General features: G+C 39.4%; 1 protein-coding gene and 2 pseudogenes across 1 annotated transcript; all 3 read left to right on the forward strand.

Annotated features, from left to right (window-relative positions):
- The first annotated feature begins 118 nt into the window (after window positions 1-118).
- On the forward strand, window positions 119-2,037 carry LOC145888339 (uncharacterized; annotated as a pseudogene).
- Window positions 2,038-12,140: 10,103 nt separating this feature from the next.
- LOC145888350 (uncharacterized protein F54H12.2-like) lies at window positions 12,141-12,935 on the forward strand. Its single transcript, XM_082979084.1, has one exon. It carries the CDS (start codon window positions 12,141-12,143, stop codon window positions 12,933-12,935), a length of 795 nt encoding a protein of 264 aa, XP_082835210.1.
- A 9,803-nt stretch (window positions 12,936-22,738) lies between these two features.
- On the forward strand, window positions 22,739-24,138 carry LOC145888359 (general transcription factor II-I repeat domain-containing protein 2A-like; annotated as a pseudogene).
- Window positions 24,139-25,999: the final 1,861 nt, after the last annotated feature.

The raw sequence follows: 25,999 nt of genomic DNA on the forward strand, positions 1-25,999 counted from the left end.
TTAATTGTGTTTTGATTTTGAATTGCGTTCACTTGTGTTTTCACTTTTGTTTTTCATTTATGTTTTGCTTTTTATATGTGTAAAGTTGGTGTTTTTTTAAAAAAGGCTGTTGATAGCAATGGGCCACCATACTGCACTTCTCACTTATGCCTTTTCTGCACTGAAGGAGAGGTGTGACGATATTATCACTGATATATTTACGAGTGACTTCTACAACGCCTGGCAAACTGTATTTGCAGCCCACAAAAAGAGGCTTTATTGAAACTGGCATGTTGATAAATGCTGGAGGAAAAACATTGCTAGGTGCGTTTCGGATCCAGACGTACAGGCAACATTATATGCATACCTCAAAACACTGCAGTATTAAACAAACGAGCAGAAATTCCGCAAAAATGTTGCAAGAAGTACAAACCATACTTGCTGACACTTCCCCAGAATTTCAAGAATACTTTCTAAAGAACTATGTGCTGGAAGACGGCCTCTTGTTTCCGGATTGGATCCATTACCAACACCAAGATGTACGTGACGCTTTTGAAGTTTGCCAGAGACTTGTGTTTTTGGAACAAAGTGTTTGGAACAATTCATTAAAATGCAAAATAGAAAGTGTACTCACCGCATTGCTGAAATACGAAAACGACTCAAGCTCGCAAGCAGTGTCGGAAGTGAGCACTGTAGCTGACAACGAATGGAAAGTTGGTAACAACGCCGACCACGAATATACTGTGAGACAAATACAACCACAGTGTTTGAAAAATTGCCAAGTTAAATGCAATATATGTGTCCATATGCACACATGTACATGTCCCGACTTCTTGGTACATGCTGTGGCATGTAAACATATTCATGCTGTGAAAATGTCTGACACAGTAAGACAAGATTTCGTTTTTGAGCAAAGTTCTGCAAGGTATTTTAGAAACCACTGTCGGCACCAAAAAACTATCAACTGATGTTAAGTCTCACTTTCAAAACGATCTCAATTCGCTAAGTGACTTGGTAACATCAATAGATTTTCAGGTATCTTACAACTGGCGATTCTTATTTCCAAATAGGATGCTCATACAGAATGAGCAAACAAATAGTGCACAAAATTATAATTGAAACATGTGAAGCCATATGGATGTGTTTCATGAAAAATATATGCCCTTTCCTGACAAAAAAGCATGGAAAAAGATTGCAAATGATTTTGAAAGCACTTGGAACTTCCCACATTGCCTTGGTGCAATAGATGGTATGGTGTCTTTTTTATTATGCTATTTTGGAGGAAGTGAAATTGACATGTAAAAATACTATTTCAGGTAAACATTGTACCATTCAATCTCCTGCCAAGTCCGGATCTTATTTCTTTAACTACAAAAAAAAATTTAGTATTGTGCTCCTGGCAGCTGTTAATGCCAATCACAACTTCATAATGATAGATGTTGGAAGTTATGGCCGCGAAGGGGATTCTTTGTTTGGTAAAGCTGTTTTAGATGGATATTTGGATCTTCCTGAGCCCAAGACACTACCAGGTACCACTTCTCCTGATATGCCGTTTGTGTTCGTGGGAGATGCTGCATTTGGTTTACATCCAAATTTGATGCGACCATATGGAGGTGCAAATCAAACGAGGGAGAACAAAATATATGATTTCAGGTGAGATTAATAAACTATTTTCAGCTTTGCCATACAAATAACTTTATGTGTGATAGGCACTCGCGAGCCCGAGTTGAAAACGCATTTGGAATATTGGTTCAAAGGTTTCTAGTGTTGCGAGCACCAATCCGGATGGCCCCGAAGTATGCGGATCACGTCATAAAGGCTATTTGCGTCCTGCACAACCTTTTGCGCATTGAAAAAGGTGTAGAATATGTCCATGCTGAAACTGACGACTATTCGTGGCGAAGTTTTGTCAGCAAAAACACTTTGTTGCCGGTTGCATCATTACGCGGCAGAAGTTCATCTGATGCACATAGTGTTCGTGACAACTTTCGCGACTATTTCAACAGTGAAGCTGGCAGCTTGCCGTGGCAAAATGACTACGTTTTTCGTGTCAACTAGTTTTCGATTTTAATAAAACAGTGCAATTTTATTTGAACAGTGCCTGGGAAATAGAGAAATATACATTGCCCAAAATGTATCAAAAGTAAATTGAAGAAATCGAACAGTGGCATGTGGCAGCAGGCAGCTGGTGGCGAAATGACTACGTTTTTCTTGTTACGTTTACTAGTTACTTCTGCAAAATTCAATTTCCGTAAAACATTGCAAATGTATTGGAAGTAAATACGACAAAACACAGTAAACACTGTACAAAATGTATTAAAAGCGAATTGAAGAAATCGCATAGTGACTGGCATCGAGAAGTGCGTCAAAATACAATTGCATTAATGTAGAAATATGATACAAGACAATTGCATTAACACTGAAATAAACATCAGGTACGTTTCAACACAATTGCACTAACACAACAATAAACATGAAGAAGTACGTTACTACACAAATACATTTTTGCACAAAAAAAATACAAGAAACGACTAAAAGTCTTGTGCATCATAAACTAATTGCAAAATATTCCGCTTTTTTCTCGGTACGTTTTTTAGAGCCAAACTTAGACAGCTGCAAAATCTGTCAGTTTCGTCTAAAAAAACAAATCAGTTGTTAAAACACTAAACCTATTAACGAACTCAATTGTTTTCACTTTAATCAATGTTTGCAAATAAAATTATGTCACAAACACCACCCGTTAATGGTTTTATAGGCCAGACTTGAAGATTGACATGCAGACGTAATACACACAACATTGTTGAGTAATATAACCCGCAGTTGACATGCCAGCATGAAGGGGGCCAAATCATTGCGGGATACAACACATCGGGAAAATCGGAGAATGTTTTTGATAATATCCTGACGGCCGTGATAACGGATTATAGCAAGACCTGCTGTGAGGTTCATAAACATGCCTCATTTGTGATTTAAGTGGTTGCATTATCACTTCAAAATGCTAATGGGGAAATAAATGGCTAATGGGAAAATGAAAGTGCCAGATATCTGATACCATTAAACCAACATCTTTAACACATACAACTGGTCTTTTGTCCAAATCCAAAGTGAAGATACTTGCAAATGTTTATTTATATCATGGCAAAAATCACCTTCTTTTGATGATGATGAGCGTTCCAGATAGCTGGCACAGCTCTTCAACACATTGTCCATGTCTTTTTTTGGTGAAATTGGGCTCTTTCTTTTTAATTGGTGATCCTATATTCAAAACAGGTCTTTTAAGTTTTTATATTATGTAAAACGTAAAAAAAGCCTACCACAAGTTTTGCCAGGTTTAAGCAGCTGCGGTTCTTGTATCTTCGGTTTAGGTAATTGTTTAATTCCTACAAACAGAAAACAAGCATTTGAGTTAAGTAAATCAAACAAATTGTTAATTCAAGTAAAAGGTTCCAGAAAAAAATGTACAAGTAGTGTCTTAAATCATTTGCAAACCAACTAAACTAAAAAAATTGACATCCATTCAGCTACTTCACCTGCCAAAGATTGTTAAAAGTCATCAATTGTAGTACCTTTTGCTGCATCCAACTTAATGACCCGCACCGGCTTTGTTTTTGATTGCAATGTTCGGATTTTATCCAAGCTTAAAATTTTTATTTTGGGGCTTTGTTTCTCCGGAGTGACAATTGTAATGGTAAAGTGTTCAAACAAAAGTATTTATATTTATCATAGTTTTACAAACTAACAAAGCTTATACCTGGTTCCAAATGAAAAGTTTCATCATCTTTAGGATTAATATCAGATGCAGTCAAGTCCAAAGTCACAGGTGCGTGAAATGTAACATTACTTTCAGTCCTGAGCAAAGAATAGAATATTTATTGACCATACAAGAAGAAACAGGATTGTTCACTGTTACGTACTCTCTCTTTTTCCAAAGACACTCAATAAATGACAGTGACGAAAACAGCTCCCAGACTTTGTGGTTTGAAGCATGTGACCCAGAAGGAGAATTTATAATATCTTTTTCACGTTTGTCAACTGCTGAAACCTGACAATGCCATTAGTAAATGTACCTATAAAAAGATAGTAGTTAAAGTAAATGATTTTAAAACATTTTCTGAAAAAAGTCACAACAAAATGTTCAAACTTATGTCAACAATCTTTATAATGTTAGGCCTCGCCAGTTTATTAGTACAAAAACGGTTTTACTTATATACATATATTAAAAAAGCAATATCTTGGTTGTATTACTTAGCAGCAATTTAGGCCAGTCCAAGAAATTACTTTTTGCAAGAATTGCAGTGCGAGATTTTTATATACTCAAAACGACTCTTCTTATGAATTCAGTACTTACCACCCAAAACACACAACTATCCAACAGTTTCATTTTAAAACTACATTTCCTAGCTAAAGTATATTTTGATTACTCCGCCAGCTTCTTGTTTCAAAAGTTGCGAACCGCAACATGCCGGTGAACATCACTGGATATACGGATTATTGCTAAGTTCGACCAAGAATTACAGCTCCACACGTGGTAAAATTACTTTTGCTGTTATTTCGGTGATATTTAGTCAAGTTTTGGGTTTGTTAACGTGTTCAACATGATTACAGCTCCACTTGGTAAAAAACTTTTGCTACAGGAATTCCTGTATTATTTAGTCGGGTTTTGGTTTGTGGTTGAACGGCAGGGGAAAAAGTTTTTCATTTTGTGACAGATCAATCCAGTTTGACGTTTTTTTACGCTGGACCGCTAATTTTTAACTAACAGTTATTTTGTCAACACAAGAAACATGCAAAAACATGATGTTTATCAAGGTTTGAACTGGTAAACTTGGTAAATTCCGTTCAGAGCTTAGAGACACAGAAGTTTAGTGCAAGGATCAGTCTTACTGCAAGATGGAAACTTGACAACAGAAGCAAAAACACTGCAATTTTTGTGAACATACAGCTGAACATTAACCCCATCCCCCAGGGTTTAGACCGCATATCAGTAATTATATTAAAATAGTTTCTTGTACTCCTGCGTCATAGAGAGTCTCAGTCTCGTCACAAGGCAACCGGTGATGCATTGGGGTCAATGTTGTCTACTTTCTTTTGGTGAACTCCAGTTTTGTTGTTAATCACAGAAATCTTTTTAAATCTATATTTGGCAGGTTATCACTTTTTCTGGTTAATGGCCCTATCCAATGAGCATTTGTTTCATAGCCCATTTCAATTTTCCATGGGTTTTCTTTTGTGCCTGTTTTATTTGATAAACAAACATGCAAAATATTTTTGATAAAAAACTAATTGTTTGTTACCGCAAAAACCCCTCCCAATAATCTCTTTTTCATAATCATTCCATAGATTGGCAATGTTCACGTTATCACCATACTCTTATGTCTTTTTGATACTCTCAGCTGAATCATTAATTATAGTTACTAACACATGTATACGCACAACTTAGAACTAAAGTACTGTGACTAATACAAACCAAAATGTATGCATGCATATTCAAAACATAATTTACCTGGTCTTCTACAAGTATTTTTCCAATTACCATCTCAAATTACGACTTTGGGATTTGTGCCACACTTAACACATGCAAATGTATAATCATATGTTGTGAGGGCACAAAAATGATAAAAAGCATTTCTGATCTTATCATATGGAATGATAAGTTCTTTCCCATCATTGCTTTCGGGAAACAACAAACAATATAATTCAGGTCGATATACACAAACATTTTAGAGTAAGCAGCAGACGGTGCACAGTGTTTCAACCTATAAGCTCTCATCGGTACAGCTGTATACAAGAGATGGGCTGTATTGGCTAGTGTAGCCATCCAACAGCACTCCAGTTTGTTGGGAGCAACAGACTAAAAGGCCATGCCTCACCTATTCTGAACGATGCCACAATTGGCATAAACCACAGAGTCAACTGGCTCACAATGGCCAAGAATCTGCTTGGGAAACAAAGTGAAGTCAGCTCAGTGTCACAGTATCAATGTAAAAGCATCAAGTCAATAAATACTAAACTGCAGACAGTCCACAATGATTCAACCTATGAGGTCTTATGGGCAGCTGGTGACTGAGGAAGACAAGCAAATATGGGCTATCTCATGCACCAGCTGCACTAATGAACTCATAGGTCGAAACAGTGTGCACTGTCTACAGCTTATTATTTATTGGCTTAATACTTTTATATTTTAAGATGAATGCCAAATTTGGCTATTACATAATTATTTATGTTAATTCTATTCATAATTAATTAAAGTTCAGTATATAGGCATACTTCAATTCCTTTGGTCAGATACAAACAAAGCTTCAATGCAATAAGTGTCACATTATTAAAGTTGTGAAATAAGTTCAATACCTTTTTAATGACAACATGTATTTAGAATGAGTTAATGTACATGTTGTGATTTCGGTTAACCTTGCTATATTTTGCCCAGTCCATACACCGTTGCATTTGTAGAATTTTTCATTTCCAAAGAACTGTTACAAACCGGACATGCAGTTTTATATGGGGTTAATGTTTGGGGGGGTGGATTGTCATGCACTGCCTCCTCAGGAAGGTTTTCTGGAATCCGTTTCTCCTTTATATAATATATAATATTCCATCAAATTGTGACCCAGTGATGATCGATTTGCTTGTGATCTGTACAGTTAATACAATAATTGCTTATCAAATTTAAAATATTATTTTAGTATGAAAGAAACATGTGTGGCAGAATAATGCAATAGTACATCAACAAGTTTTAACTATTCAGTGCAGTAATTACAGCAACCAATTTAATACCATGCATTTAATCGAAATAAAATATTACATGTAAGGCGTTAACTACATCTGTATGGATCCTTTTCTGCATCTTTTTTTAAGTATTAACAAGAATGGTGGCTTTCGTTGCTGGAATGGTGGATATACTACCACTTTATATATTCTATACATATGTCCAAATTTCAATAAATTTAAAGCACTCTTTCTTTACCAAACCAGCGTTAAAAATTTTACGTTTCGGGGACCTGTGGGTGAACCGCTGGGTAATTTGGGGTTAAACTTCAGGTGGACCAAGTTTGAATTAATATCTAACATATGTCCAAATTTCAATAAATTTAAAGCATCAATGCCGACATCAATGTAATCCACCACATTTTCGATCAATGCCTTTAATGTGTAGCCTGTGTTTTATTTTATCATGAGGCGTTTGTTATTTTTTGGTTGTAGTTTCATTTAAACTGTGTACACAATTATAAATATACCAATACAATAAATAACATATTAAAGCATTGGAAGGCAAACTTGCGCGATGCAAAATAAGACGCACTTTGCGCTCGCTGTTATGAATTTGTTCTTTCACTCGTAACAAAACGACACAAAAAAGCAGCCACAACCGACTATTCACAGCACTCGGAACACAAACCACAGAAAGTCCTTTAAAGAGCATATGACACGGCCATGACAACTTTGCGTAAAACTAAAGGTACATCTATAACAAACATATATCCAAAGTTCACAGGCTTCGCAGCTGGATCAGCCACTTTTCCCGACAAGTTGGTGCGAGATCTGAAAAATCAAGCTCAGTTGGTAGAGCGTTTAGCCTGGTTAGCCCAGGGTCGAGAGTTCAAGCCTCACCGGGAGGTTGATTTTTCAGATCTCGCACCGACTTGTCGGGAAAAGTGGCTGATCCAGCTTGGCTGCAATGCCTTGGCTGCGAAGCCTGTGGACCTTATGATCAGAATATTAGAGCTGAGTAGTAGGAATGAGCCCAGTAGCATGGCCACTCTTCACTTATTAGGGATCGGGCACTCTTCACTTGATTTGAGATCGGACACTCTTCACTTGGTCTGAGATCGCGCACTGTTCACTTATGTGGGCTTGGTCACATATTGTATGAAAAATAACTTAGAGTGGTTCATTTGTTGAATGAGTTGGTCGAGTAAGGACGTAAACCCAAGTGAGAAGTTTTTTGAATGAGCTCTGGTCACTAGATGGTACAAAAGAGTTGTGGCTGTGAAGGCTTTCGGTTTGTTCACTAGCCTTCTGAGTTGAATAGAAATATGTCATTTCTTACTGGTCGTTCTCTCTTTGGACGAAGATATAGAAGTGATGCTCAATACTCTTTAACCTCGGTCATATGCGCCCCGGGTGGATTGGTCGAGGGAACGAGGAATTATCCTTGTTTGGACCCTACAAATGTTAATATGGAAGAAGAGAGAAAACGTATAGATTCGTTCAAATATGGATTTTGGCCTTATCATACCCGATCAACACCGGCGGATTTAGCCGAAGCTGGATTTTACTTTATTGGTATACACGATAAAGTGAAATGTTGGTATTGTGGATGTTGCCTCTTTAACTGGGAACTGAATGACGTTGCTTGGGAAGAACATGCCAAACATTCTCCTGGATGTGAGTTTCTTCTCAAAATCAAAGGTGGGCAATTCGTTGCCGGAATTAGTGGTAAGGAAAAGATGTGTGCGGTCCGAATCGGGAAGAAGCATGCCTTCGTGAAGAGAAGAGACTGAAACGTCTCATAAACGAGAAGTTAACTTTACCAAATCCCAAACGCATTGTATGGTGTTACGGCGAGTGGCAAGGGGCGTACGAAGGGATTAACGGTGTGGAATTTGTTCGGGGATTGGCAACTGATTTTGATTGATCAGAGAGAACACTTTTGATTATTGACAATCAGTGAATGCGACAACAGCGTGACCAATCTTTTCACAAAAGGGAGCCACCACAAAAATATAAGTGTGATATACATTGTTCAGAATTTATTTCACAAAGGAAAGGAGCAACGCACTATCAGCTTGAACGCGCATTACCTCGCTGTTTTTAAAAATCCAAGAGACGCATCTCAAATAACTCATCTTGCCAAGCAAGTTCAACCAGGGCGGACGCGTGCCGTTCAGGAATCATATAGTGACGCGACCTCTCGTCCACACGGTTATTTGCTTTTTGACTTCAAGCAGAGCACAGCAGAAAAATTTCGTTTAGGAACCAACATTTTTCGCGGTGAAACCCAGATTGTGTACGTACCAAAATCTCTGTAGCATGTCAAGGCGACTACATGACCAAGCTCCAGTTCTTACGAAACTCACTAAAGCCAAACCCAAGCTTGCTCGATCGATTATAATAGTCGCAGATCGTGAATTAATCCAGTGCATTTGCGAATGTGCATACAACGTTTTGAAAGGAAACGTAACATTGACACCCACGGAACGAGTCAAAATTTGCAGATATAAAAACGGCATCCGTGAACTTGGAAAAAAGTTAACTCCTGCAAAAAGAAAACGTCAGACTATCCAACGTGGAGGATTTTTATCAGCGTTGTTAGCTCCGTTGATTGGCAACATAATACCCGCCATCACTAGTTTTTTGTCTGGTGGGAGGTGAAATGGAAAGTGTTCAAAAATTCGCTTTGGTGGACCCTCGTATTTTGAAAAGTCTACAGGGAAACACACCTTCACAAACGACGCCTGTTGAAAACGCATTAACCACACTCAATCGGAAAATGAAGGACATCATAAACGAACCTGGGACGATGGAAAACAAAGTAGAACTTTACAACCAGGCACTTCAACGGTATCAATTTTATTTTTTTTGACACCCTTGTGAATAAACCACTTAAGTTTACGGTTACCGAAGAAGCCCGAGGAAAAACTGTGGCTGGAGAAGTTGAGGAAACAAAGAAAAATGTCGAAAGTCGTGTAATTGATTCTATGCCGAAGACGTTTAAATACAAAACGAAGCGAGTCATGGATATTATCAAGGAAAGTCCAGAAATTGATTTCAACTCGACAGGAGAGCTTTCGGTTAAAGGGGAAGTTGTTCAGGGAAGCAACATTGAGGATCTGATTCACAATGCTGTGCGACGCCGCGGATCGACGTCAACGACGCCTATTGGATGGACTGATTTCCAGTGGGCATTGGAAAAAGCAAATGCACCAAAGTCATTGCTTGGGTATACAAATACAAGACCCGCGCCAGGTCAGCGCCCAGTTGGATCTAAACCGCCACCGGTGCAGAATAGACGATTTGCAAAGCAATGGGTGAATCTGTAAAGTTTTCCAAGGAATATTATTCCCCCTTGCAACCAGGAAGTCTCGGGGGCGTGAAGCGCCTCGCCCGTGCTTCAAAACGAAATAGAGTTGAAGTAAAAGATTGGCTGCGAAAGCAGGACACTTACACACTCCACAAACCTCTACGTCGAAATTTTAAATGTCTTCGTGTGGTATTGATTTTCAGTGGCAGGCTGATTTGGTTGATTTGGTAAAACTAAGTCGTTACAACAATGGGTTCAAATACTTACTTACCGTTATGGATGTGTTTTCAAAGTATGCGTGGGTTGTCCCACAATAAAACAAAAAACGGGGCCAAGTCTTGTGCGAGCTTTCGAAAAAATCTTGCAAGATGGGGACCACCAACCGCGGAAATTACAGACAGATCGTGGCAAAGAGATTGTGAATAAACTTTTTCAGAATTGGTTACAAAATCACGGTATTCATTTTTTTACGACGTACAATGACGAAACAAAAGCCTCCATTGTTGAGCGATTTAATCGGACTTTGAAGGAGCGTTTATGGCGGTACTTCACGTATGCCCAGACATCGAAATATATTGACGTGCTAGATGATGTAGTAGAAAGCTACAACAACAGCTATCACCGCAGCATTCGAACTACTCCCTCGCCGGTGAAACGAGATAATCAGGATACTGTCTGGGAAAATTTATACGGCGATATATCGCATCCACCTATGTCCTGGAAGTTTGCAGTGGGTTCCCCAGTTAGAATCGCAGTAACCCGTACAAAGTTTAAAAAAGGTTACTTACCAAACTGGACGGAAGAAGTGTTTTTTTGTAAAATCCCGGCGCCAAACCAATCCCCATACCTATTCTCTAGTCGATTATAATCGTGAACCGATAGAAGGGTCGTTTTATGATGAGGAACTCCAAAGTGTGGAAAAGGACCTTTATAACATTGAGAAGATATTGAAAAAGCGAAAAAGGCGCGGGGTAGCGCAATGTCTTATAAAATGGGTCGACTACCCCGATAGTTTCAATTCGTGGCTCAATGCCGAGGACGTCGTACATTACAGAGTATAGCGTGTCAATGACTTCAGGAGGAGATTGGGTGTGGTGTGGGCGAAGTTTGCCTCGTGAAGAAGTTGTGTTTTTTTGTCAAGTGTTTCTCATTTTTGTTGTAGTCATCACCAGTCTTGTGAATTTGACGTTGGGACACCCAAACCCGAATCTCTGGACAGCGTTACTGGCAAGTGGGGTTGGCTATCTGTTGCCAGCACCGAGTTTGAAAAACAAGAATGTTTTACGTGACTCTTCCGAGCAACAGTAGTTTGGAGTTTTACCCCGAAAATACAACGACGCAATTCAAAACTAAACTTCCCAAAAGCATTCACTTGGATCAGGGAAAATGGGAGGTGGCGTTATGTGACATTCAATATCCCTACTCATGGAAAAATATTGGGTCAGAAGTGTGGTTTGGAATGGTTTGGATTGGCAATGCTCGTCAACTCCCACTTCACGTGCTTCGTGAAGAAAATCGTCATTACGATGAAGTCATCTATACTTACAACGCACTTCACGAGATGCAGAGAGCATGCCATGTCGGACAACTTTATATGTGGAGGACTTGGATAACTGCACGCGCATGAACTAGTTTTCGGAAAACACTAGTCCGGTGGGGAAGCTATATGTAGGGAATTCGGCTTGTCATGATTCGAAACACTTTAATATTTTGTTTTAACTTGGTCTTCTGAAACTGCTTTCTACTCTTTTACATTTACACCCGTCTTTCTGACGCCATCGCTGGTTATCTCGCTTTCTTTACGTCTTTCAACTTGCGCTACTTCTTCTTAGTCCCCTTTATCGCGTAATCGCAGCAATTATCTCTTTGTTTCTCTCTCGTCTTTGATGTATCCCTATATATTTGCGACTGTTTCCACAAATAAACAGATCTTGGTTTTCGGTCCAACAGATCACAACGTGATCTCACCTAGATCATAGTTTTCGGTCTCTCAGATCATGGCTTTTGGTCTCATTTTGTTCTGACAGGACCTGCAGGCAGCATGTTGTCTCATTGGGACTCTCTGGACAGGTTTAATGTTGGGTTCGCGGTGATGCAACACCTTCTACACCTCTCGACTAACAAACTGCGATCCTTCACTATGCTTCTGTGCACAGCGTGCATAACCAAGGCAGATGGGACAAATATTGACGCAGACGCTGCCGTTGGTCCTTGTAATTATTGGCTACATGCTCTTTGGGATCAAGTTGACCTGTCTTTAAACAACAAAGTTGTCACACCTGCTAGTAACACGTATCCGTACCGTGCTTACCTCGAGAGCTTTTTAAGCTTCGGGAATGATGCAAAAGAATCCCAATTAACTGCGGCAATGTGGCATAAAGATACGGCAGGAAAGTTTGAGACTTTGGATGTTGGAAATGCTGGATATATCACCAGACGCGACTGTGCAAGTGGTAGTCGTGACATTGAAATGTTAGGCAAGCTCCATATCGACATGATGAATCAGTTTCGTTATGTATTAAATGGCGTTGACGTGAAGATCCGCTTGATCATTAGCAAAGATCCGTTTTCGATTATGGCCGAGGCGGATACCGGTTACAAGGTCAACCTCAAAGACGTTCGGTTGTATGTTCGTAAAGTACGTCCGAGTGCCCCTGTTTTGATGGGACATATAAAAGCATTGGAGAAGGCTACTGCCAAATATCCAATCACGAGAACATCTGTGCAAGTGTACTCAGTCCCACGTGGAAACCTTTCAACGACACATGACCCATTTATACGTGGCCAGATCCCAAAGCGAGTAGTGGTGGGGTTTGTTGACAACGACGCATTTAATGGAGCTTATGCAAAAAATCCGTTTAATTTTAAACACTTTGATGTGAATTACCTGGCTCTGTACCATGACGGGAAAATCGTGCCGGGAAAGGCGCTTTAACCAAATTTCACATCAAAAATTATGCGAGGAGCTTCATTAGCCTTTTTACTGGGATGGGAACATTTTTTGAAAACGCCGGTAGTGGAATATCACTCTCCGAATATGGCCAGGGATTCACACTCTATTGCTTTAACCTCAGTCCTGATATGGCGGATCTGGCTACCTTTGATTTGGTTAAGCACGGTAACATTCGTTTAGAGGTTCACTTTGGCACGGCTCTCGCGAACACTATAACTATCTTGGTGTACGAAGAAAATGACAATGTATTGGAGATTGACAAATTAAAAAACGTAATTTTTGATTACTCGGCTTAAATGGACAAACTTCAAATCGCATCTATTTTATCTCGTGACCAAGCCATTGGATCCGTGTTTTATGGTGTCTATGCGCGGGATGAACTCACTACGTTGAACCACCCCTATCCTAAAGCATATATTGTCAATACTGATCCCAGTAATAGACCCGGAATGCATTAGCTTGCGATGTTTTTTGATGGCGAAGGACGGGGCGAGTTTTATGAAAGGTTTATTGTGAAAGTGGAAAACACAGAAAAGCAGCACCAACATCGGAATGTTTGTCTTGAGCGGCAGAAATAAAAATTTCTTGCACTTGAAGCACTTGTTCGCGAACAACCGAATCAATCAACTGCGAGCGACTTTGGTAAAATTCAAAAGAATCGGCATTTTCTATTATTGGTCTCAAATACGCCGCGGGTGAAAACACAGATTTAGATTTAAAACTTAATGCAATCCCATCGACAGCCACGTCGATTGCCATATTCTTCACTCGGTCGGCGATGATACAATCTTCCACCGCGTCTGCTGTGGACCAGTACGCCACCTGCACGCGACTGAAAGCGTCGGCAAACGGTTTGGGAAATAGCAACACGTAGGGTGTTTCTGGAAACAGGGAAGGAGCCAGTTTCCGGAGTTCGTCGTGGTCAAAACATTCTCCTCTAAACTTCACATACAAGGTTGCACAGCAAAGTCTGGTACCTACAGCAACCAAAAATTAGGAAACGGAAGAAAAGCAAAACCTCGTCAGGACATACCTGCAGGTCGGCGACTTCTGCATATCTCTGTCAGCAGCTGTGTAGCGCTTTGCTGTCTGGTTGAATCGACGGTGTCGGGAACAATACGTCTGTTGAGTGACATCTTCTCCGTTGGTTGCTTCTGTTCGTTGATGAGGAATGAAGTATCTATACCGTCTTATATACAATCAAAATGACGTGATCCCGTTGAAAACCAGCCATAAAATATTCCAACAAATTGTGCAATACATGAGCGCTCATCTTGTTCGGAATTTCTTCACCTCTCACATTGTGCCTCACTCCCAATGAATGGTTTACCAGCGATGGCGCAACCCTTTTAAGATGAATCACTACCTGAACAGTGAAGGTTCAAGAACAGTTTTTTTTTTGACATTATGCTAATTGGGCTGCCTCACTTCTCTTCTTACTTTATTAGCTTAGGTTTCGAACAGATCACTTTATCATTATTAATCAGTGCACATACAACACAAGCACGAAAACAATGAAACACTTATAAATCGAGGGGGACGGTTGAAACCCCGTCGGCAAGAACTTTACGTTTGCCGTAGAAATTAGTGATCCCACTTCTTGTCTGTTTATACGTGTAAACTCTTTGATTCAAAATGCGAAAGCCAGTGTATGTACCCGATGCGCTTTCCCCCGTTTTTAACACTTCGAGATAAGATTGAAAAGTCAGTGGATTTTGCTTCTTGTTGATCCCCTTGCAAGTTTGTTTGTTGGTGCTTCCTTTGCAATAATAGGCCTTGGCCGTAAGAGCCACTACACCTGTGCCACTCCATTCAACTTTAAAAAGCCCAGGGGTGCGTAGGTCATCTCGCCTCTGACAGCATTCCAGTTGGGTAAACTCTTTTCCCAAAACACGCCTCTTGACAAATTCTGAGCGATGCAGGTCGCATGCTGGAGATGGAAACCACATGTGATAAGTTTCATAAAACTCCTTCAACAGTTGGGGACGAACCACATCATCCAAACGTTTACCAGCCATCGCCACGTAGTAACTATCTGTGTCCATGAGACACAACTGATACATTTCCCTGTCGACAAATCGATCGAAAAAGTCGTAATGAAACTGTAGCATCCTCAGCTTGGCGTATTGGTAAACGAAAAATCCAATGTGCACTGGTAAATTTTGGTTGATCCGACGCTTTTTCATCTAGACTTCATACAGGTCATCATTGATTTCCTCCAAGTGCTGGAACCTCGGGTTATTAACTGACATCCGAGCATCTTTAGCTTCCTGGTAGAAGATATCACGTTGAAGCTTTTTGTTCGTTAGCATCTTGCCGTAACTGGAATTGCCTGGAAATGAAGCACACACTTAACAATAAATAAATTTCGGAAATAAAAAAAAAAAAAAATTACCTAAAAGTTTAAACGTGTCTCCAATGATTTTTTTGTCAGGGTTGACATCACCCAAACGTCGTGCTGCAGTAACTTCATCACCAAAGGTTTTGAAGCAGGGCTTAGGATCAAAGCAAACCACTTGATATATGTGTTCCAAAACAAGTCCATGTTCCAAGTACCATCTCGGAAGAGGGGTGGCAAGCAAGATTTTTTCCCCATCATGCTCCCTATTAAGCACCTTCGTTTAGTTTTCAAAACACCGTACTTCTCTGCATGTCCACGCATATACTGTCCAATATCACCTCTGGATACATCTATATTTTTAAACACAGGGCTTAATTCCTTAAAATATTCTCTTTTTTCAGGTGGGACAATGATGTCACACTCCACTAGCCCGAACAAGTCACCTTTCCGCAATGCTTCTCGCATGGTGAAAAAGTTTATATTTTTTGGGATCTGGGAACTGGGTGAGATCTAACAAAATCACGCACTCGCTGATTGTTCTTTTGCAAAGCATACCAATCACTTTCCCACATTTCAACAACCTCGTATCCAAGACTACCGAGGTATGCTGTATGTTCAGCTGTCTTTTCACGGGCTTTTGTAGCTTTTTCGAGGTCATCGAAATGGACACCACAGCGATCACAACCATGAAAAAAGCAGCCGTGAAATTGAAAAACTTTCAACTTCTGCGCAGTACCCATCCACGGGTAAATTTCGTTGACCGAGACGAGCTTCTCCCCCCTTGTTGAACTGATGACGAATAAATAGACCACATTCTTGTGCGCACCAATCAAGCCACACCTGAGCCATGTGACCGTGACGTGAAGATTGCATCAAACTGAATCCTTGGGTTTCATTTTCGTATTTTGAAACAGTGAAAAAAGAGTTTGGCATCTGTTGCATAATCCCCCAGAGGTAAAGAGCATTGCAGTCAAAGCCGATGACTGCTTGACATACACGGGCTTTAGTACCGTAGTCGACAGTGCGGATTTTGGTTTAATTTTGTTCGTGGTAACGGTGAAAAATTGTTGCTGGACCTCCAACTATATTGGCCCGAATGAAATTGTGAATGTCCTTAAATCTTTCTCCAAACAGTGCAAGAGGCGTGTTTCGATCAAGAGACCTCATTAAATATTGTAGAGTTAAACCAGGTACGCTTATTACCTCTTTAAACGCGTCAACACCACGTTCCTCGTAAAAGTAGCAAAGCTTAGAAACAACATCGCGAAAAGGAACTACATCACGGTTATTGTACCACACAAGAAAATCTTTCAGGGTGTGCATTTTTTCGTCACGCCATGTGTCTAAACAAAACTGGTACTCATCTTCGGTTATAGTTGAACCTTTCAGTGAGCTGTAGAAAGCTGTGATTGGAGGCAATGAAGTTTCTTGTAACTTTTCAACTGAAGTCATGAATTCATGAGGAAAAAAACCTTTGCGTGTTTTGCAGTTAAAGGCTTGCAACAGCCGCAACATAATTGCGTAAATCAAGAAAGTTAAAGGACGTAGTTTTAATAGACATGAAATCATTGTTTCTTTTGATTACATTTAATATTTTGTCCTCGGCCATCAGAGATGGAATCAAATGTATCTTTGCCAAGTTGAGGTCATATTTACTTCCATTGAAAGATAAGCAGGTTAAATTAGTTAAGTACAGATGTAAGTCGGATGATAGTCGTTGAAGAGGGTGCTTGCTTGGATCACAAGACTCCAACTTACAAGAATGGTCTAGCATTGTTTCAAGCTGTTTCCTGATTTCCTGAAATCGGTGAAGCATGGACGACGCCGCAGCTTCTTGTATTTCTTTAAGGTAGGAAACAAATCTTTTTATTAAATCCCCACAGTCCCCTGTGGATACAATACACCTTGGTGACGTATACCCAGGCACATTTGAGCAAATTGACACACTCAAGGCAATATGCTCTGAAAGCAAAGTGGTCTTAGCGGCCGGGGGTGACAAGTTGTCTCTCGAAAAATAGCTCTCAAAATCAAAGCAAGCACGAAAAGGAAAGTAATTCATTGATTGATCAACGTCAATACCAAACTCTCTTAATCGATTAATCACACTTGCTGTTTCAGAGAAGAAACCTGTCTTAAAGACCTCCTTTGTAACAGCCTGACATGATTTCTGATGTTCTTCACATTTTCCGAGTCTGTCGAAAGAAATTGAACAAATCCGACAACAAAAGGTCGATGAGTATTTATTTATGTCAAAGATGTAGCTAAAATGTTTCTCAAACAAATTCAGGTTGAGTACTTGATCCCGTTTGTCATTTAAGCGTGCAACACTACGCCAAATAAGTTTACACTTGACATCTTCCCCGGCAACCAGTTGGAAAACATTTATGTTGATCTTAAAATAAATTTCCAAATTAGGCAGATCGTCCATTTGTACAGCAGGAAAATTAATGTGATCCAAACCGGCGTGTATACAAAACTATTTACATAGTTCAATAGCACTCGATGAAATACCGTCCCTCCCACTCGAATCCAAATGTATTGCGAGGCAAACGTACCGGGGCAAATTGACCCCCTTTCCAATTAATGGACTTTCCATGTAGTAAACATAAAAGGTTACATTTAAAATTTCGTTAGGTTTCCAGGAGCTATCAGGTCGCAGAAGTCGCACACTTTCCAAGTCATTTTTGTCTTCAAAAAAAGCAATCAAGTCGTCGCGTGTGCGGACAACATAAGGTGTGTCAAAAACTTGAAAATTGTTAGAACTCAAGTGGAAATAACGTTGTTCTCCGGTTACATTTTCCATAGAAAAGCCAAAACTGGCATTGATCCTGAAGGCTCGATTGCCAAAGCGCAAAACTTCATCGGAAATACTACTTAAATTTTCGTATAAAATTGGTGCGCGGAAGTTAAAGACGCTTGTCACTTACCGATTCTTCGGTGTGTTTGAATGGCTCTGATGTTCCGAGCGATGAGTCTATCTCGCTCATTTTCCTGTCGTCGTTGTTGGGCTTCACCACCACTCCTCCTACACGAAAAAGTGAGTATAATGCTGGGTCCAAGGGCAACCATGTCTGAGAACTTACCAACCTCTTTGAATAAGAGAGCACGGGCTAGAAGAATTCGCTTCTGCTTCCTCGCGACATTTTTCCCAATCCAATTCTGAGAAGGTGTGTACTGTGTCCATACGAAGTCCAAATCAACTGCTGCATCGGGTCTAATTTCGCTGCAAACAAACAGTTCAGGTCATGATCGTCAAAAAGTCAAACACACAAAACGTTACAAACCTTTCAACGCGGTTAACATTGTCGTCACCGCCGCTCGGTGCCACTCCTTCTGCAGTTTGGGGGCCCGTAAATTCATTATAACCCACATCGACGTCCATAGTTTCACTAAATTATAATTGTACTTCATGAGCATTTGTTCTAACATTATAATTAGTTAAAGGATATTAACGCATTCCACAAACCTTTCACCATCTTCGACGGCCGCTGGCGACAACACGTCAACGCCACTTAAATCATTTCGATTATCTCCTCCTTGAAAAGAATTTGCGCGTTCATTGACCGTTTCCGCATCTTTGCAAACATTTTCCCTTTCCATCTCTTGAGAAGGTGTGTACTGTGTCCATGGTAAGTCCAAATCAACTGCTGCCTCGGGTCTAATTTCGCTGTAAACAAACATGTCAGGTCATGGTTATAAAAAAAAATTAGAACACACAAAACGTTACAAGCCTTTCAACGCAACTAACACTATCGTGGGCGCAACGCCATTTCCATTCGGGGCAATTCGATTTATTTGCTCTCGCGAAGCACCCGGCGACTTAAAGACAGCCTCTGCAGTTTTTCGGCTCGTGGACAAGCTCTTATAATTGCCTCCGTCGACGTCTGGAGTTTCTCTGAATTACAATTATACTTTGCAAGCATTATTCTAATATTACAATTTATTTAGTTAAAGGATATTAACGCATTCCACAAACCTCTCACCACCTTCGACGGCCGATGGCCTCAACACGTCTACGCCACTGATATCATTTCGATTATCTCCGCCTTGAAAAGAATTTGCGCGTTCATTGACCGCTTGTCCATCTTTGGAATTTTTTTCTACTCTCAGTTCTTGTGAAGCTGTATACTGTGGCAAAGGTGGGTCCGAATGAACTGCTGGGTAGGCGCTGGTTTCGCTACAAACAAACATTTCAGGTTATAGTCGTCAAAACATTAAACAGGCACAAGCTCACAAACCTTTGAACGGAACTAACATTATCATTACCCCCGGTGGCTGCCATTGGGCTGTTAAGGCTGATGCCCACTGCCGTCGTAAGCGCGTCGTAAGGACCTTACGATACGTCGGTTACGACCGTCGGAGCAGTTGTATGCCCACTGCATCGGAGCGCCGTCGGAGAAGCATTCGGCGGCGCCGCTTACGACGAAGGATGTCGATCTAACGACGCTACGATCGAGTAGAATTGAGTTCTACTCCGTCGTAAGCACATCGTAGCGAAATAGCGTGTTGTAGAGTTGAAAATATTGTAGTGTCGGTAGCTTTTTCTGGTTTGCCACAAAGCTGTGTTTTGTCAGTAATAATTAAACACTATCACTTCAAAAATGAATCATCTAATGGCACTGTGATTGATTGCAGAATACCCATAATTTTAGATTAGTAAATTTAGATTGTACTTAATGCTTAAGCACTTATATTGTCGGATATTTATAACGTATTGCTGGTAACACCTTTAGTTCTTTATTAAATTGACATATTTATTGTTTACAGAAGAGAAAAAAACAACAGATTATATTTTCAAGCAGTTGGTAATGAAGTGACCTACTTACTAGGCTTGTAATTGGGTTGTTTTTCACATAAAGCATGCTCTGGACCCACATATTCAAAAAACAACAAATGAAGTTTTGTGAAATAATAGCAGCAAACTATTTACAATTATTTCATGTTGTTGATCATGTGTTTTGAAAGCGTGAATAAATTTGAATGCATCAACATTGTGGTTGTGGAGCATTATTAATTATTTCTCTATAAACAAGATGTTTTGAAGAAGGTTTGCACGCGAACTTTTAACTTTTTTACTTTTAACTTTCGGGCAAGTATTTTTTAAATGCCTTTGTAGATTCGACAAGCACATTAAAATACAATTAGTACCAAGAAACGAAAATAAATAAAATATTCAGTACTTACACTTTTTCGCAATGATCACATGTAACTTGTTTATCGCAAGAGGACATGTGTTTTTCCAAATGTTCTTTCTTCCAAAATCTAGCACCACAAGTGGCGCATAGAAACGGCCGTTTCTTTCCCGGTGGTTTATCCATTTCGTGATAAAAACCTTTTGTAAAAAGTAAGCAACTAAATCAGTTTCGATCACACCTGCATTTTAAACTATATTGTATCTCTAGCTTATAAACTATAATCAAACTTTCATTAATATTACTTTCTTACTGTTCATACAATTTCTAACCTTAAACTAATCTAAAGACCAACCTTCAACTCCACTGCAGCCGCTATCTAGTACTCCTGTCCCCTGTCACAACGTGAACACAACGAACAAAAAATGTCAATTGATTGTCGGTAAAAATATTTTTCTATGGGATACACAGTTTCAACGATGGGACTAAACCTATGTAAACCTCTGTCATCAATAAATGATTTTTTATGATAATGAAACAATAGGTGTTGCAAAATTAATCACGTTCATTGGTTTGTTTCATACACAACTCAGTGCTTGCGGTAAAGGTTATATCGCTGGGAAACTTGAAAACTGTTGAGATTTTAACTTACACCACGTTCATCTGCATGCTCCAGGCAAGCTGCTAAATTTAAAAAAATCCTACGGCCCGCAAAGGTTTCTAATATTCGCCTGTATCAAGCGACTACACCACTATCTGCTTCGTGTATGTTATGTTCGCATCTAAATTTGCAAGTATTGCTGCCCTAATATATCCCTATATGAAAAAAGAATAGTCAGAATTGACAACGGATGAGTGCTAAAGTTGCACTTGATGTTTTTGGATGGTCATTTTGTTTTAATTTGTGTATATCAGGGAGTCGAACCGCTTGTCAAACGGATTCAGTGTCGGTTCCGGTTTTGAAATTTTTATTTTATCCGGTTCTGTTCCGGTTCAGGTTTTTAAAATTTGTTTTATCCGGTTCGCGGTTCGTCAAATTTAAAAGTGACGGGTTCAGATTCAGTTCCGGTTCAAGCAAATTAACATCTTAGAGCGAGCTGGCGCATGCACAGAAATGACTATAGTCAGTATACTTTCCGCCGGTCCGTTAACTGAACAAAACTAATTTAATTGTCCTTCAGTCCTTTGATGTACTGTTGAAGCAAGTTATGTGTTTAAAATGTTGGTTTAAATCATTTTATTTAAAGTAAACTGCACATTTACAGTTCATTCGAATTAGCAATACATTTTCCAAAACAGTGTCTTTCATGTTTGACCGTTGAGGAGACAAAATTAATCTAAGCCCTGAAAATGCTTGTTCCACGCTAACTTGTGTTGCGGCCACAGCAAAGACCACGTTTGCAAGTTGGTAAAATTCTGGCTTCAAGTATCGTTGTCTTTCCCAATACTGCAGTACGTCTTCAGATTTATTGAGACGTGGTTCTTCAAGAAACGAATCAAGGTGGTTGCTTATCTGAATACGCAATTTTCTTGATTTTCGTGTGTCTTGCTTCTTCAGCTTTATAGACTGCGATTTAAGTAGTACGTCTAAGTCAGCGGTGCACAACCTGCGGCCGCGGACGCTTTTTTTTGCGGCCGTGCACATTTATATGCAAATACATGCATTGGCGGCCGTCGTTGCTTCTGAAACTTGTTTTTAAAGCGGTCTCAAGAGTTAAGCTTTTAATTAGGCCCATTTCCATTTCCGCGTTGTACACATTCGTTCGCTGTAGCGAGTAGTAACTGTTGCAGCCACCGCAACTTTTGAAACACATGCGAGACAAAGCGAAACAATACGGATGGTGACGTCACAAAACATTGATAGCATGTCTGTAAATTGTCATGTACGCATGTACATTTGTCAAAAAGCTAAACAGTGGACTCAATCAGTCATGTCACTGAAACGCAAAAGGTTGCTAAAAGAAGAGAAAAGGGCGTTTAATCCCAAATGGGAGGTGGATTATTTTATGATGCAGACAGCAACACATACCATGAAGTGTTTAATTTGCAGCCAAATCGTTAAAACTGTAAAAGGGGATAATGCAAAGCAGCATTTTCAGCGGCATTTGTCACACGCCTATGCAAAGTTGGATTGAGAGTCTAGGAAGGTCTGTGTCGAAAATTTAAAAAAGCGTGTACGTCAGCAAACCGCTTGCATCTCGTCTTTCGTTCATTCCACCAATCATCGTTGCAAAGCTTCCTACAGAGTGGCATATCATCTTGGTGTTGCAGGAAAGCCTTATTCCGATGGGGAACTTGTTAAGCGATGTATCATGGACGTTGTGAAATGCATTCATCCCGGCAAAGAAATAGATTACTCATCGATTCCTCTCTCGCGCGCTACTGTGCAACGCCGGCAATCTGACATCGCTCAGCAGTTGAAGCTCTCTCTGAAAGCAAAAGTTACTAAAGAAGGAAGTTTACTTGCGCTCGCTGTTGACGAATCTACGGACATCAACGACTCTGCGCAACTGCTAGTCTTCGTTCGTTCTCTATCTACCAGATTTGAGTTGTGTGAGGATCTTCTTTCAATGGAAACACTGGCTACCCGCACCCGTGATGAAGACATATTTGATGCAGTCAAAAATGCCTGCATTCGGTCCGGATTAGATTTAAAAAGTCTTTGTGGCATTTGCACGGATGGCGCACCTGCCATGACGGGTAAGCAACAAGGATTTGTGACAAGATTGTCAGATTACGTATGTAAGGAGCATGAAAATAACGAGCTCGTTAATCTTCACTGTATTATCCACCAGGAAGCATTGTGTGCCAAATCCGTTGCTTTAAGTAACGTTCTGAAAGACGTAAATGCTCTTCATCACAGGCAATTTCAAGAAATTTTAAGCTCAAGTGATACGTCAGTAGAGGATGTGCTTTATCACTCCTCCGTCCGTTGGTTGTCTCAGGGAGAGACGTCTTGCCGTGTTCTGCTTTTGCGAAAAGAAATAACAGAATATTATGGCTTTAAAAACAAGTATTGCCCCCTGATCAACGTTGACTTCCTCACATCTCTTGCTTTTCTGGTGGCTCATGTCAACTATCTGAACCAAAGTTTGCAAGGAAAAACAACAACAGATTGTCTCCTGTACAAAAAAGTGACAAATGTCTACTCTTTAAAAGTCATCTAAGGCAACGCAATTTCTTTCATTTTCCGCAAGTGACAGCGCTGATTGACAGCGCTGATTGACAGCAAAGAAATAAATGTTGGGAATATTCCAATCGATATGTTTTCCGGCGTTTTCGACGGGCTGTTGGAGGAATTCGCTAACCGTTTTAAAGATTTTGAGAAAATTTCGCAAACAATCAGAATCGTTGCTTATCCACATCTGGTGGAAACCGAAATTGCACCGTTACGTCTTCAAATGGAGCTGGTTGAGTTGAAAAATAACGAGCAGCTAGTCAAGAAATTTAAAGACGAAGAAGATTTGCTGGATACCTGGAAAAGTGCAGTTGAATATCCTAAACTGCAAGAATTGGCCAGAAAACTCTTGTTCTTTTTGGAAGCACTTACGTGTGCGAAGCAGCGTTTTCAAAAATGAAGTATTTGAACAACAAGTACCGAACACGTATGTTGGACAGCAATTTGGAGTCGGGTCTTCGTCTGATGATATCAAACGAGCAACCTAATTTCGAAAGTTTGTCTATGGGCGTGCAAGAACAAGGCAGCCATTAAATACTTCAATACTCGTTACATTGTATTTTCGTAATTTGTAAATAATAAATAGTGCACATTTTTCAGGTATGGAATCATTTTCATTCCTTTCTTATATTGCTCACGTCAACTTGTCGAAATTATCAGGGGTATATCGTTGGAAAAGCAGTATATTCAACGGCGGCCGTTAGGACACAGTAGTGCGTGCGTTGCGGCCGGCAGTAGTAAAAAGGTTGTGCACCCCTGCATTAAAGCATATTGTCAATGCTTTCTTCAGCTGGTATATCCACCACCAGTACTTGCTGATCCGCAGCGACTTTAATAATTGCTTAAAGGCTGGTTTACACCATAGAATACTAAAACATGGAATGGAAACTCCGCTGAAAATGCGCCGTCACGCATGAGTAACACTTTACGCAAAATGAAAAATGCATTGGGTTAAATGCGATTTTGGTGTTTTTTAGAGGGCTTAAAAACCCATTAAATAGAACAAAATTTAAAACTTTTTTAAAGAAACAAGAAGTTTGGTCCCTCGTCTTTTGAAATATGTACATGATTTTGAATAAATCGTGTCGCATCATTTTTTACGGCGGTTTGCTGTCTACTGCCTTTAAGTCAAAATATGAACAAATAATTGCGCGCTTTTGCTGTTCGCAAGCAATGGGAGGCCAAATCGAGTAATATTATCAACCACTATGCTTCTTATGTCAAATTAAATACTTTGCTTGTTATGTTTTTTTTAGGAGAGTATCTTTGCACACAGTAATACGGTGGTTTGGGAATATTTATTTTGCAAAAACATGTCATTTGACATAAATAGTTGACAAACGATAGTATGAATGTTTTTTTCTGCGATTTCTGTATCTTGATCAAGATGGAGATGAAGATATTATGATGAACTAAACTATTAAAATCAGTTGATATCAGGAAACACCATGTTCATACTGCTTGAGCGCAAATGTTGCCAGTAAAGTGCACAACAAAAACAACATTTTTGTGCATAACATGGGTTTGAAAAAGTTAAGCCTTGACAAAATATATGTTGATTGGTTGCAAATACTCAAGGGCAGTGGGAATACTTCCAATATAAACCAACTATAATTTGTATAGAAGTGTTTGCATACGAGCAAATTCTGAAAACTTTCATCTTTTACTTCAACGTGACATGTTTCTTCAGAATATACTCATTTTAATACATATCCATATCAAATCCTGTTGTGTTTTACTTGAAACTGATCTGCGAAGAAAAAAAATGACTAGTGAAAAAGGTATTTTTAATATATTAAGGTCCGATTCGAAAAAAAAACAGAAGGCAATTATGTTTGGTTGAACAAAATATTACATATTCTCAACTGTGTCATGAGCATTCAATCAAGTGTTTTGAGTAAAAAAATATACTTCTGTTATGTGTGCAATAGTTTGACAAAATAATTTCCATCAAATTCAAATTGTTTTCTTCTCAGATATTGGACAAATCAACACTCAAAGTCCAACTTTCAGACAAAAAGCCAATATACAACCAAATATTTACAATGAAATCAAATAGAAAACTCAGTGATGTGTGGGAAAAATGTATAAAGTAGATTACTAGGACAATAAAAGCAGGTTCATTGCTATTCACAAAGCATAGGCTCATATGTGGCATGAATTGCTCAAAACCAATGGAATATAAAAAAAGACACAAGAATTCATTTGATTCTGTCAATATTTATTAGATAATTACCAACATTTATTTATCATTTCATATATAATTTCATAAAAGATGAAAAAAGGCCAGATTTAAGTATGGTTAACCAGTTTAAAGACAATTTTTGAAAAAAAAACAGCAAAAATTGGCCCTATCTTATCTCGCTTACAATGACTACAATCTGCCAAAGACATT

Source organism: Ascidia mentula, chromosome 1, assembly GCF_947561715.1.
Source record: "Ascidia mentula chromosome 1, kaAscMent1.1, whole genome shotgun sequence".
In the NCBI taxonomy this organism is placed as follows: domain Eukaryota; kingdom Metazoa; phylum Chordata; class Ascidiacea; order Phlebobranchia; family Ascidiidae; genus Ascidia; species Ascidia mentula.

What these genes read in the sequence shown, in the direction of transcription:
- LOC145888350 (XM_082979084.1), top strand. Translation starts at nt 12,141, where the DNA reads ATGCTTCTGTGCACAGCGTGCATAACCAAGGCAGATGGGACAAATATT.